Source organism: Mustela putorius, unplaced genomic scaffold, assembly GCF_011764305.1.
Source record: "Mustela putorius furo isolate JIRA1106 unplaced genomic scaffold, ASM1176430v1.1 tig00000596_pilon_pilon_pilon, whole genome shotgun sequence".
In the NCBI taxonomy this organism is placed as follows: domain Eukaryota; kingdom Metazoa; phylum Chordata; class Mammalia; order Carnivora; family Mustelidae; genus Mustela; species Mustela putorius.
Genome location: NW_025421428.1, coordinates 9,399,794 through 9,414,404, shown reverse-complemented (window position 1 = coordinate 9,414,404; position 14,611 = coordinate 9,399,794). Strand labels below are relative to the sequence as shown.

Here is a 14,611-nt window from a genome sequence, read left to right as displayed (position 1 = left end):
GTTTTTCTCGACAACTTTTATCCAGATAACATTTGCCCATTTCCAGTATACAATTGAATGGTTTTTAGTAGATACACAGAGTTGTGCAATCCTAGACGATTGTTCAAGCTAACAGTACATACGCAATCAGAGTAAGAAGGCGGGGGTGTGGGGGGCAGGTCTATTCTCAGAGATCCTCAGTGATTCTCATTCTCAAGGATTCTGGCAGGTCAGAGGCACTGGGCCTTTCCCAACACCCCCACAGTGGGTCTCCCTTTGCTCGGGTTAATTTCAAGCGGTCTGCCAATTACACTTCAATTTTTTAAAAAAATTAATGAATTAAATAAGAACTTCAGATAGTGGTCATCATCCTGGAACAAAATGTCAGTTCGGATGTTTAGCTTTTATTTCATGTTTTACTGAAATCTATTAAATCCAGTATTTAATTTTTGAAGTGTTCGGAATGTCAGGGCACTTGGGTGGCTCCTTCGGTTAAGTGTCTGCCTTCGGCTCAGGTCATGATCCCAGGGTCCTGGGATTGAGCCCCATGTTAGGCTCCCTGCTCAGTAGGGAATCTGCTTCTCCTCCCTCTGTTCTTGTGCTCTCTCTCACTCTCTCCCTCTCAAATAAATAAATAAAATCTTTAAAAAATAATATGTTTAGAAAGCATAGGTATTAGATTTTTAAAATATTTATTATGTAACCTTTATACCCAACACGGAACTCGAACTCACAGCCCTGAGATCTAGAGTCCTACACTCCTCTGGCTGAATGGCCAGATACCCCTAGAATACATAAATATTTGAAAAAATCGACTAAAAAAGATATTTTGAAAACCAAAAGGTTCTAAACCCATTAGAAAACACTAATCAAAAATGTGAACTTATAAAATATAAATTTGAAACCTCTATTATCGTTCTATAAATTCGCCTAAGAATAGTGATCCACAGGCAACATCAGTTACTTGTAACAGTTACTTGTAAAACATTGAAAATGAAATCATGTTATTTGCTCTTTTGTTTTAAAGAGCAGAGTTACAAACAAAGAGTGACTATGGTGTCATTATTGACTAACGGAAATATTTCTGGGCAGATTTTTCCAGGGGCTGAAATGCGCTGTCGGGCTCTGTGACATCAGCTGGGGAAACGGCCAGGAGATCATTGGAAGTGAAATCTAAAACTTTCCACTGATGTCTTCATCTCGAAATACCTCTCTCCTTTTTGATAAGCAGAAGGAGATTTGGGGGGTCAGGTTTCATCTCCGTTGGAGAGGCCGCCAGCTCCGGAGAGCGACTGGAATGAATTTCTCAGTGGAGTGTTTCCATTGATCATTGTGTTGTGAGTCTGCAGCCGGGCTCCTGAGGCTTATTCCTGCCTGTTCACTGGTTCAGAAAGTCTTTGAGCAGATCTGAGGTCCTGTTCTTTCCTTCTCTTCTCTCCTCTTTCCTTTTCCTTTCCTTCTCTTTTCTTTCCTTCCTTCTTTCCTCCCTCCCTTTCTTTCTTTCTTTTTCTTTTTTTTAAAGATTTTATTTATTTATTTGACAGAAAGAAATCACAAGTAGGCAGAGAGGCAGGCAGAAAGAGAGGAGGAAGCAGGCTCCCTGCTGAGCAGAGAGCCCGATGCGGGGCTCGATCCCAGGACCCCGAGATCATGACCTGAGCTGAAGGCAGAGGCTTTAACCACTGAACCACCCTGGTGTCCCCTCCCTTTCTTTCTGTTTCTTTCTTTTCTTTTTCTTCCTTCCTTCCTTCCTCTCTGTCTTTCTTTCTTTCTTCCTTGGGGCTTGTAGGTGGCTTAGTTGGTTAAACATCCTTTCTCTGTCTCTCAAATAAATAAAAGCTTTAAAAAATTATTTACTTGAAAGCACAGCGGAAGTCTCAAAGAGAAAAGGGAGAGGGATAGAGACTCTCAAGCCAGACTCCATGCAGAGCACAGAGCCTGACACAGGGCTCAAAGCCACGACCCTGAGATCACAACCTGAGCACTAAACCAAGACTTGGACACTTAACAGACCATAGCATCTGGGCACCTCTGAGGTGGTTCTTTCAAAAGAAGTTCTGCCTTGGGGATCGCTGTGTCCTTTTCCTTCCTGGGAATAAGGAGGTGTAGAAAAATGTGGAGCCTTATGGTTAAAACGGAGGCCTCCTCGGTCTGTAACCTAGCTGTGCACATACTTGCTGTGCACATACTTGCTGTGCACATACTTGCTGTGTGATCCTGGGTGAATGACTTCACCTCTCTGTGTGTCCTTTTCTCATCCATTAGGTGAGAATAATGGTGTCTACGTCTTAAGGTTGTGAGGATGAAATGAGTCAATACATAAAGCCCTTGGGACAGTCCTGGAACACAGTGAGCGCTACGCAGGTGTTAGACTTTATTATTACTGGGCTGGGGTTGTTGTTGTGAAGGCATTCTAAGTGCAGACAGCATGATCAATTAACATTTTTCATGCAGTAGGTACCCCTCAGGATGTAATGATTTCAAGTTCACAGTCCTATAGCAAAATGATGGTACTATATCAACAAAAATATGGACATTTTAGTACTTTAAACTAGGAAGGCAAACAGTAATGTAGGAAACCGGGAAGAGGTTGTTGCCTTGATCCTGCTGCCGAAGAATAGAGAAAGGGCACAGGGTACTGTCCAAGTCACGCAGATGGTCCCAGGACTTTTATGCAGTGGGCACGCCACAGAAACAGCAAACTGATCCACTGTTAGATAAAGTTCAGGCTTCTTGCAATTTTTAAAAAATCTCTGTACCCAGCCAATATTTTTTGAGCTTCTCCCAATGGCCAGGCACAGTGCTGGGCCTCGGGAGGCCGGGGCAGCCCAGTGGGGCAGGGAGAGTGGAGGGGAAGCTGCTGAGGAGTGAGTCTTCACGACTGATCTGGGTGGCACAGCCTGTGCAGGTCTGACTGGTCTGTGTGTGTGTGTCACTCTCCTTTCCCCACCCTAGGATCTGTCGGAGCTGGAGCTGACTGTCCAGAAGTCCAACCAAAATGGCACTCGGCCCCGAGAGGTGCTTCTGGTCCTCAGTGCAAACAAGAACATTCTGCTGCGGTTGCAAGCCCCAGGGATCCCCCTCAACCTGGCCTTCGTGAGTGTGTTACCCCTGACCGTGGGCTGAGGCTCTGACCACGGGAGGCCCCTGCTGTCTGTCTCTGTGGGCCAGGCTCTCCTGCCCCAGCCACCCTGCCTCTCTTTCTCATTCTGCCATCATTCACTCTGACGTTACTCACCCTGCCTGGTGAATCCCATGGGGCCCTGCCTGAGAGAACCCCGAAGGCGGCAGGGTCTGGGGTGAAGAGACCAAACCCAGATGTGGGAGTCAGGTTGAAGGACAACCCTGGCCAAGGCCAGTCCTCTTGCCTAACCGGTCTTCCCATCTGCCCAGTGGCAGAAGTGCGTCCAGTGACCTCCTATAACATAATCTGGTCACTGTCTTTGGAAAAGTTACAAGATATGTTTGAAAATATTTAAGTACAGAGCAAGAGGAAAACTGACAAGGTATTAATAGTAGTTATGGTGGGGAAACGGTACTGGGAGAGACATTTACTTATTTGTGCTTCTTGGTGAAATTTGCGAGATTTGCTCTCATGAACGTGGTCTACATTGGAGAAAAAATATTTTGCAAAAATTCCAGTTTTAAGTGTCAGGCACGTCCGCCAGAGAGAGGAGGTCAATGGGCTGAGACCTACAGCGGGGGGCGGGGGGGGGGGCAGGGTCGGGGCTGGAGGAGGTGGGGTGGCCTGTGCGCACAGCCTCCCCCGCTGGAAGGCCCTGGGAGGTGGTCCCAGATGCGAGCAGCTGCTGTTTACAGCCAGAGAAAGCAGAGGCCAGGGGTGGGGGCGGACAGCAAAAATAATAAGGGGGAGAGAAACACAAAGCAAAATGGAACTAAGAAGAGCCGGCCTGTTCTGGGAGGGTTAGGCGGACAGACATTCAGACAGACAGACAGACAGAGGAGGGGAGCTGGGAACCCAACACAGACCTGGATCCAGGGCTGCCTGGGAGACAGGCCCAGAGACAGAGGTTGGGGGTGGGGTGAGGAATCCAGGCTCCCAGCAGGCACCGCAGAGAGAGACAGACAGGGCCAGCAGAGACAGACAGACAGGGCCAGCGTGAAAGCCCAGGGACGCCCGGAAGCCAGGCAGGAGGGCAGAACTGGACCAGCCCCATGTGGCAATTCCCTCAGTTCTCAGCGGAGTAAATCGAAGCCCTGTGGAGAGCCAGGGCTTGCCAGGGCTGCTCCTCCCCCTGAACTTCCCCTTCCCGTTCCTGGGTTCCTGGGCGCTACAGGCAGGGATCTGAGCCTGGGGCGGTGGGGGGGGGGGGGGTGACGCAGGGAACATGAAACGCACCCACAGGGCAGGAAGGTCACAGCAGCTGCTGGCTCCGGCCCTGCCAGTCCTTCCTCCCCGAGCTAAGAATACTCAGGGATGGGGGTGGGGTATTGTTGGAGTGGGGGGGGGGCGGCGGGGGAGGCTATAGCTACCTGAAAGGGGACAGGGACACCCCCAGAGGGACCCCAGTCGGGTTTGGAGCTTAGACCTGTGTCTGACCCAGCACCGGAGACAGACAAATGCTTCACCCTTCATCCCGGTTACATCCCCATTTTACAGATGATGACCCTGAGAGTCGGGCTGGGTAAAGGTCCCTAACCTCCTCCAGCTCTAGAGCACTGCGCCAGCCCTGCCGTCACAGGGTCTGAGCTCCCCACCCGGGTGCTCACCACTTTGCCCCCTTATTTAAATCCTGCTCCATTCTAGGTGGACCTTTCTATGGTGTCTGCCTACTGCCACTGCCAGGCAGTCCCCCTTAGTATGTAGCCTGAAGCCCTCAGGCTGCAGTGGCTTGAGAGCAATGCCCTTGGCTTTGAAGATGGAACACAAGGGAGTCTGGGGCCCCAACAGCTTCCTCTGAATCCTCTGGCTTCCGCAGAATACCTCGTCCAGGAAGTCTTCCCTATTTCCTTCCGCAGGCCCCCCAGGGTCTCCCCTTGAGGCCTGGGCAGCGGAGGCAGTGAGGTTCCAGAGCCACCCACGTTCCCCTCCCTGTCCATCCAGACACCTGTCTTGTTCCCTCCTATTCATGAACATCCTCTGTCTCCTGTCGTTCCAAGTGACTTGATGCATGACTCGTTTCTGGATGCTAAGATCCCCCAGGGCAGGGACAATCCCCATTAGTCTTTCGTTCATTCATTTATTCATGTTTCTGCTTTCCTTCCTTTCTTCCTCCCTTGTGCAGGGAGCACCTGCGGTGTGCTAGGTCTGGGTAAAGCAGACAAGTCAGAAAAGTCGAGTGTTGCTCAGTGCCCACTCTGTGTCCAACACCACGCGGGGATGGGCCGGGTAGACGCTATGCCCCACAGACCCCAGCCACCTGATGTCCCAAGTGTGGGTTGTATAAGTAAGACTGGCGGGGTGGGGAGGTGATGTTCGAACAGTGGGGTAAAGGATATGTCTCCGTCCGGCACCAGGTACGGACGGACGGACGGACGGGCGAGGAGACAGATCTGGCTCTCGGTGGGAGGCTGATGAGGGTCTCCACCCTGCCTCCTCCCCTCAGCCAACTGGCTGCCTCCCCAAATTACTTCCCAACCTCCTGAACGGGACAGAGGGGGTTCGGGGCCCAGGGGCAGCACCCTGAGCCTTCCTGTGTCTTCCTAGAACCCCACACTGATCTTCCAAGGGCCCCCAGGAATCAACACCACACAGCTGCCCCCCTTCACCACCCAGAACCAGTTTCTCGACTGGGCAAAAACGAAGGGCCCCATCGTCTCTGTTGCTGAGCTGAACGACCCTCAGAGCGTCCTCCTCCGTCTGGACCAAGGTCAGCTTCCCTTGTAGCCTCTAGGGACTCAGGTCTCCGCTCTGAGGAAATGTGGATTCCTCTGGCCCATTTCTCAGATGTGCACACGAAGCCTCCAAAATGGGATGTGATTTGCCCCAGGTCACAAATAACAAGTCAGTGCTCTATCGGGACAGTAATTTTTGCCCTAGAAAGCCACACTTTTATTTATTGTGAACCTACTATGTGCTCAGTCCGATGTTAGGCATTTGTGGACTCTGAATAGACAGAACCAGACCTTGCCGTCCTGGAGCCAACACCAGTGAGGAGATGGCCGTAAACACGTACACAGACGAATAAATTCCGTAATTTCAAAATAATTGAATTATAATTCCATATAATAATTCCAAAATAATTCCATAATTTCTGGTCATGGCAAATTTCATAGGAAATAGGAAAAGTGAGGTGATGTTCTGGTGGTCGCAGGACTGCACCCCAACACATGCCATGGGTTTGTGCTTTTATTAACCCTGGGTCCACAGATGAGGAAACAGGCAGGAGCTTGCCTCCAGATACTTGGCAGTAAGTGGTGGAGGGGAGATTTGAATTCAGGTCCTCCCAGGCACCCCACTTCTTTGCTGCTCCATTCTGCACCCCCCTCTTACCGTGGGTGAGAGCAGGCCTCTGTAGTAGTGCCCAGCTTTTCAGGGAGGGAACTGAGGTGTGCTTATCCCCACAGCCCCAAGGGCACCGTCCTCCTGCAATCTGGAACCCCTCATGGACATGGGCCATACTCTGGACTGGAGCCCGCTCACCCCCACCTCTGTCCGGGGCTGCCGCTTGGAAGGCGTGCCTGGCCACAAGGAAGCGCACATCGTGAAGGTCCTGCCAGGCACCGAGGCCCGGTAAGGGTGCCCCCCTCATCCCTCCCCACCCCCCACCCCTCCTACCCCTGCACACATCAAGCCCCACCCATCCCTGGCTAGGTAAGCATGTTGTTGCGGCCACCTTAGCTCTGGGGCCTGCCACTGTGGGCCCCGCCCTGCCCACTTCGATGCCCCTCCCTGGCCCTACAGTGATCAGGTCAGCTGCTGCCCACTTGACCCCAGGTCTGGTCCCCTCTCGCCCAGTCTCCATCAGGCCCCGCCCAACCCTGTGTCCCTGCCCCACCCTGACTCCGGGGTCTGTCTCCCCACAGGCCCCGGACGGTGACCGTGAAGGTGGAGCTGCGTTGTGCTTCAGGGGGTCCCGACGCTGTGCTTATCCTGCAAGGTCCACCCTATGTGTCCTGGCTCATCGACGCCAACCACAACATGCAGATCTGGGTGAGTTTTACTCTGCGACCCGGACCAGACAGCCCTGCGCAATCCTGGCCAAGGCTCTCCAGAGAGAAAACCCCAACTTCCTGTGTGAGCACCCCAGCCCTGACCCCTTCCACATCTGACCCCTTCCTCTCTGTGCCAGCTGTTCTTCCTTCAGACCTTCACTCAGATGGTACCTCCTCCAGGAAGCCTTCCATCATCCCCTAGGAAGGCCCCTACCCTAGCCCACGGGGTCAGGGAACATTCCTGGAGAAGGGAACCCCATGCTGATTTGAAGGACAAACAGAAGCCAGTAGATGAGGGGAGGTGGCCCGGGGGAAGAAACAGTAGGAGCAAAGGAGTGAGTGGCCCCGAGGCCTGGCATAACCCTGGCTGGCCGGCGGTGCCCCTGCCAGGCTGTGTGCCCCCTGACTGTGTCTGTGGTTCCCTGTTCTGTCATTAGACCACTGGTGAATACTCCTTCAAGATCTTTCCAAAGGAGAACATCCGCGGCTTCCCGCTTCCGGATACACCCCAAGGGCTGCTGGGGGAGGCCTGGAGACTCAACGCGAGCATGGTAGCGTCCTTCGTGGAGCTCCCTCTGGCCAGTGTCATCTCCCTGCAGTCTCACAGCTGCGGTGAGCACCCTCTTCCCTTCCCTTGCCCTGTCCTGGGATCAGTGGCGGTGGCACCGCTGTGAGCAGGGCACTTGCATCAGCCAGCAGAAGCCCCGGGTTCCCCGTCTGCAGGCGAGGACAGTGAAAGTAGCTAGTTAGGGAAGCACTGGGGGTCCGGTGCCCAGGGAGCACTCAGTGACTTGCCTGCTGTGACTCTGCTGCCCTGCAGGTGGTGGGCTGCAGACCTCTCCCCCACCCGTCCCAACCACCCCTCCCAAGGAGAGCTGCAACCAGGAGCTGCTCCTGTCCCTGATCCAGCCCAAGTGCTCCGAAGACATCATGACTGTGGTGCTCAAGAAAGATCTCATCTCGGTAAGGGAACCCCTGGGAACGTAGGTAGCCAGTCCTTCCTTTAGGCCAAGAGTCTGGGGGTCCTGACCCAGGCAGGGAGACAAATCTCATCCCTCTGCAAGCCTCAGTTTTTCCACTTGTGAAATGGGCTTGATGATGGATCTGCCATGCAGGAGGAATTAAATAAGTTCTGACCCAGGGACCCTGATGTGGTGCACTGTAAGGGCTCAATAAACAGGTATAATCATCATTAATTAATCTTAAGTGCAGGCTGAGCCGGGAAGGCACTTAAGAGTGTATCTATACAGTATGATCTCCAACTAAGAATAACACTGAATTTTTTTTACATGTGAAAAATTAGAAAAGAGTATCTCAACTTTCCTGCCCAAATATGGTGGCTACCAACATTTTGGTGTTTCTTTCTGGTGTTTCTTTGTGTATTTCTTATATGGTGTCATCTCCAATGCACTTGTCTGTCTCCCACTATCTTCGCTTACTGTATTTTTAGAACTTTGACATATGTACTTAATGTCACTTTAATAAGCACAAATTATTCTATCATATTGACATGTCATAATTAACTCCTCCCTTGTTAGACACTGAGGTCGCTTCCAATTATGCAGAACATTATAAATACGCAGAAAATATCACCATGCATTCTTTATGTAGGATTGTTTTCTTAGGCTAGATTTCTACATTAGTGAGATAGGCTGCAAGTTTTCATATACATTGCCAACCCACTTTGCAAAAGATGATTCTAATTTTCACTGCCAATTTAGGAGAGCACTTTGACTCTCTCTCTCCAGACTATTATTTTCGTTTTTTTTTTTTTTTTTTTTTTTTTTTTAAAGTCCTTTGCTAGGGCGTCTGGCTGGCTCAGTGGGTGGAGTGTGCGACTCTTGATTTTGGAATCATGAGTTCAAGTCCCACATTGGGTGCAAAGCTTGCTTAAAAAAATAAAAATAGGGCGCCTGGGTGGCTCAGTGGGTTAAGCCGCTACCTTCGGCTCAGGTCATGATCTCAGGGTCCTGGGATCAAGTTCCGCATGGCGCTCTCTGCTCAGCAGGGAGCCTGCTTCCTCCTCTCTCTCTCTCTCTCTGCCTACTTGTGATCTCTCTCTTTCAAATAAATAAAAATAAAAATAAAATAAAATTAAAAAAATAAAAATAAAATAGAATTTTAAAAATTCTTTTTAAAAAATTTGCCAACATTAGAGGTGGGACATGGTGTTCTTGTTTTAATTTATAATTCTTTGATTAGTAGTGAGTGTTGGCATGACCCTATGTGACTTATAGTAACCTAAGGCTCTTTATCAATGTGACTCGGTATTTTTTTTGATTTTTATAAGCATTTTACATTAAGAAAAAAAAGCTGGGGACCCTCTGTCCACCATTCTTATTTGAAATAACTTTTTTTGTTATAGTTTCTAAATTTTGGCTACAGTGATTTTTGTGTTTGGGGACATTTTAAAACATTGGGCCATCCTAGCTGCCCATCTTCTCCCGTGTGATTTCTTCTGGCCTGAGGCTGGAAATCTCAGCCAGAGCCTGGACAAATCACCCATGATCTCAGGGATCTTTAGAATGACACTTAAATTTTGTCATTCTAAAGTACACTCCAAAGTTAAGTGCATGTGGGAGTTTTGGGGGGTGTGGGGATACAGGAGCGATATGGAGTGACACCTGTCTGCTACCCATCTCTTACCACCACCCCCCCCCACTTCCGTCTGGCCCAGCAGATTCCAGGAGGTGCAGGAATTAGTGCAGGGACAGCATGGGTTGGCATGTTTGCCGCCCAGTCCAAATTAAAAAAAAAAAAACAAAAAAACTGCCCATTTTCTCTGAGTACAGATTCCATATAGAAGAAAATACAAAGGAAAGGGTCTGAACAGAATTGCTCCAACATGGAACATTCTGCCCTCTCATTGACTTAAGAAATGTGGTCAGGGGCGCCTGGGTGGCTCAGTGGGTTGGGCCGCTGCCTTCGGCTCAGGTCATGATCTCGCGTCCCGGGATCGAGTCCCGCATCGGGCTCTCTGCTTGGCAGGGAGCCTGCTTCCTCCTCTCTCTCTCCCTGCCTGCCTCTCTGCCTACTTGTGATCTCTCTGTGTCAAATAAATAAATAAAATCTAAAAAAAAAAAAAAAAAAAAAAAAAAAAAAGAAATGTGGTCAGTATGCCAGGACCATGTGTCACTGAGGCTTCACCCAGAGTCATTTTTATTTGGTGGGCTATTAGCTCGGGTGGCTCTGGGCGCCTGTGGGTGCTTTCTGGAGGAGAGGTGAGTTACTGGATGCAGGTGGGACCTCCAACAGCTCACTCAACTCAAAGACCGCAGAGATTCTTTGATCCTAAGAGCGTGACTAAAAAATTCTAAGATGAATTCCTCTACTACAGGAGATATTAAACTGTGGCCCTCTGCCTGTTTTTGTAAATAAAGTTTTGTTAGCATACAGCCACACCCATTCATTTACATGTGTTCTATAGGGGCTTTCAGGCTATGATGGCAAAATTGGGTAATTGCAGACACCACATAGCCCACAAAACCTAACAGATTCACCATCTGGCCCTTTATCAGAAAAATTTGCCAACTCTGTCTGGGATTAAGAATCTAGGGTTCTTTTTCTTTCTTTTTTTTTTTTAATTTATTTGAGAGCGAGAAAGAGAGAGCAAGAGAGCGGGGTGAGGGACAGAGGGAGAAGTAGACTCCCTGACAAGCAGGAAGCCCGATGCGGGGCTCTATCCGGGGACTCCAGGATCATGACCTGAGCCAAAGGTTAGACACCTAACCTGACTGAGCCACCCGAGGGCCCCAGGGTCTAGGTCCTGAGACTGGATTATGCTGGTGGGATCTCCGTGTCCCTGGTGCTGTGGGCAGTAATTATACGTAGAACTCAAATGGATGTTTTTAGTGTGTCTTCATTTATTCTTATTATGCATATTAGGAGAAAAGTAGCAAATCAAGCTCATGATGTCACAGATAATATTGCTTAGGACAAGGCTAAAAGACAAAAGTGAGTGTAGTTCAGGGAAAGTATGGTCTTAAATGGTGCAGAAGAGAGGAATGGCTGTGACTCGGCAGCCCTGAGTTTTGTCAGTTCTTGGTGCTGGGGTGCGAGGGACAGGCCCCAGAGGGCCCCATGCTTCCTGACGGTGCCCCTCCACTCCAACCCCGGCCCAGACTCTGAGGTGCAGCATCACAAGCCTGACCTTCTCGGACCCCAGCTGCCAGGCTGAGGACAGAGATGACCAGTTTGTCCTGCGCAGCGCCTACTCCAGCTGTGGCATGAAAGTGACAGAAAACGTGGTCCGGAATGAGGTAAGAGCAAGGGCGGGCAGGGAAGGTATCAGCCAGCTTAGCCGGTGCCTCCCTGTCCTTCCAGGCCAATGGGCCTTTGGAAGAGGAGAGTGTGGTACTCAGTAGGAAGACAAGCTTATAAGCCATTGGTTGCCTCAGTCCCCCCATCCATGAAATGGGCATGTGTTGGGTGGGATACCCTCTGGGGTACCTCCTGACTCTGACCTCCTTGGCTCTTTTCTTACAGGTGGTGGTCAACCTCTTGTCAAGCTCATCACCACAGTGGGTGAGATGGATGGTTACCACGCTAACCCATCTGGTTTGGGGGCCTGGCACCCCTTCCTGGCCTGGGAGGGGAATAGGCCTCAGGGAACTTAGGCCCCGATCTTGGCAAGCCATGTGATCTTCAGGTTGCCTCAGTCTCCCCTTCTGTCCAATGGGAGCAGCACCCTCTTGGGTTACATTCTCAGCCTCTCAAGCCAGAAAGTTCTAGTACATACTGGCTATGTGGCCTTGTGCAAGCGAACTAAGCTTTCTGGACCCAAAGGTCCTATCTATAGACAGGGGCCTAAGGATGGATCTCCCCTCTGGGGTGTTTCTGAGCGGTCACTGATATCACACCTGGGAAAGCATTCACCCAGGCCTGGCACAGAGCAAGTTCTTGATGAAAATAAGCTTTTTTTTTTTTTTTTTTTTTTTAAAGGAGGGTCAGGCAGCAACTGGGGACCATGGCTTGTGCTCCTAACCCCACCCTCATCCCCACCCCCACCCCTTACCCTCCTGCCCGGTGCCTCCCAGGCTGACCACGCCCCCCTCTCTCCCACAGAAGAAGGTGCACTGCATCAACATGGAGAGCCTCTCCTTCCAGCTGGGCCTGTACCTCAGCCCACACTTCCTCCAGGTCTCCAACACCATCGAGCTGGGGCAACAGGGCTTTGTGCAGGTACTGGACTTGACCTCTCAGGCCTGCCCGCTCTTGGGATTCTCAGAGCCTTTCTGTGCACCATTAGTAGAGGGAAGATGTGCACTGAACTCCCCAAAGGAGGGAGCCAGCAGGGTGCTTGGTGGAGGGGAAGGCCCACACAGAGACACTGGATGGAGTGTCCCCTCTTCCTCCTTTGCTCTCGAGGGACCCAGGACTGTCCTTCCACCACCAAGGTGGGCCCCCAGAATGAGTCTCGCGTATTTCCCAAGGGCAGCATTGAGTAACTGACTGTGCCCTGTCACTCTTATCTTACCCACGCAGGTGAGCATGTCCCCCTCCATCCCGGAGCTCATGCTCCAGCTGGACAGCTGCCACCTGGATTTGGGGCCTGATGCGGACACCGTGGAACTCATCCAGAGCCAGACCGCCAAGGGCAGCTGTGTGAGCCTGCTGTCCCCAGGCCCCAGTGGGGACGTGCGCTTCAGCTTTCTCCTCCGTGGCTACATGGTGTCCACGCCCACAACCGGCACCCTCAGCTGCACCATAACCCTGCGTTCGAGGAGCCTGTCCCCGGTGAGTGGGGGCCCAGCTTCAAGGGTGGCTTCGGGTCTAGGGTTTCCAGGAAGGGCTGCGACAGCCCACGATGTGGGACTGGCTGGTAAGGGGCAGAACCAGAGACTGGTGTGTGGCGTCTGGCGACCAAGGCTTACTCCTTCGGCCACCCTATAGCCTTCGGATGGCTTTGCTGTGTACTGGACATTAGTAGGATTTGCAGCTGCGTCCATCCATCCTTCCTCCCGCTGTCTGTCCTTCCTCGCTCCCATCATTCCTCCCAACCATCCTTCTCTCCTTTTTGCTCCTTCCACCCTCCATTCCTATCTTCCATCCACTCATCCTTCCTGCCTTTTTTTCCATCCAAGCTTCCACTATCCATCCTTCCGTCCACCCATCTGTCCTTCCATCCGTTCATCCTTCCACCCATCCGTCCGCCCACCACCCACCCGTCTGTCCCCCCAGCCCTCCATCCGCACCACTCGTCCTGCCACCATGCATCCATCCTCCCACCCTTCATGCATTTCTTCCACGCATCCTTACATTCTTCCTTCCACCCATCCATCCGCCCTTCCTTCCAATCATTCTCCTTCGACCATCTTTCCGTCTTTCCCACCTTTCTTTCCGCCTTTCATCCATCCATGCAGCCATCCCGCCCTTCCATCTGTCCATCCTTCCATTCCTCCCCCACCATCTATCCCTCCTGCCATCTTGCCTTCTACCATCCCACGCAGTCATCTGTCCATGGTCACTCTCTCCCGCCCAGCCATCCACTCACTAGTTGATACTTCCTTCTCACCACGCCACCCAGTCATTCATCGATAGTCCTTCCACCATCCCAGTCAGCCAGCGGCCTCCTACCCTCCCACCCAGTCATCGGTTGACACCCACTCATCCGGGAACCCATGCCCTCACCCATCGTTCCACGTGGTAGTCACCAATGTCCCTGCATGAAACAGGAGAGGGTTAAGATAAAGGACACTAAATTCTGATCTTCTCCTTCACCATCCAGTGGGGAATCTGTCCTCGGGCACACAGCCCTGGACACACATCCCCAGGTCCTGGCACACAGAAGAGACTCCAGGATTAGAAACTCTTCTGGTTGTATGAAGCGGGCAAGCATTTGGGGACACTCCTGAGTGGGCCTCCCCCAACCCCAGCCCAGCGACCCTCAGTGAGCACAGGCCTCTGAGCTAACCTGGCTCATCTGACCCTTCACAAGGGTCCAAGATGCAGTGCCAAGTGCCCCCACAATCCTCATGGGATTTGGAAGCCTCCCAGGGAACATTCTAGTAGCAGCCAAGGGTTGTCCACCCACCACCCTCCCTCAGCGTGGATCTCCCAGGACTTGCCCAAAGGCTCACAGCTAAGCGGTGGGATGGAATCCAAAGCCAAGACCCCAGGGCGCGTTATGACGGGCCAGGGTCACAGAGCCAGGGAATCAGCCCAGGGGCCAGCTCCTGCAGGCTGTGCTATCCACCACTCTCTTCCTCCCCCAGGACACCCACAGGACTGTCTCCATGCGTCTGAATGTCGTCAGCCCTGGCCTGCCTGGTGAGTCTCTCTCGGGTTCCAGTGGCTGAGGCCAGTGTGGCACCTGATGGGTGGCCCAAAGGGGTGCAGCACAGATGCATGCAGGGAGGACCCTAAAGAGAGCAACCCTGGGAGGGAGAGAAGGGCCCCCAGCAGCCTAGCGTAGGATCTGTGCCGCATCTTCTAGCTGGAAAGCCTTGGCTCTTGACTACCCCATAGACTGGATCCCAGGCATTTAGATTCTCCTAATCCCCGTGGTTGCTAGCTG

General features: G+C 51.7%; 1 protein-coding gene across 2 annotated transcripts in view; it reads left to right on the top strand.

The window, feature by feature from the left end:
- ENG (endoglin) overlaps window positions 1-14,611 on the top strand; it is a 31,404-nt gene that overhangs the window by 14,955 nt on the left and 1,838 nt on the right. Inside the window, exons 3-13 of one of the 2 annotated variants that reach the window (XM_004757251.3) lie at window positions 2,935-3,075; window positions 5,648-5,810; window positions 6,508-6,673; window positions 6,967-7,093; window positions 7,533-7,707; window positions 7,916-8,058; window positions 11,217-11,354; window positions 11,581-11,619; window positions 12,163-12,276; window positions 12,580-12,831; window positions 14,310-14,364. In XM_004757251.3, coding sequence (XP_004757308.2) covers window positions 2,935-3,075; window positions 5,648-5,810; window positions 6,508-6,673; window positions 6,967-7,093; window positions 7,533-7,707; window positions 7,916-8,058; window positions 11,217-11,354; window positions 11,581-11,619; window positions 12,163-12,276; window positions 12,580-12,831; window positions 14,310-14,364 — 1,513 coding nt within the window. Of the gene's footprint in view, window positions 1-2,934; window positions 3,076-5,647; window positions 5,811-6,507; window positions 6,674-6,966; window positions 7,094-7,532; window positions 7,708-7,915; window positions 8,059-11,216; window positions 11,355-11,580; window positions 11,620-12,159; window positions 12,277-12,579; window positions 12,832-14,309; window positions 14,365-14,611 lie in introns of both variants that reach the window. The other variant, XM_004757250.3, reaches the window with a different exon arrangement.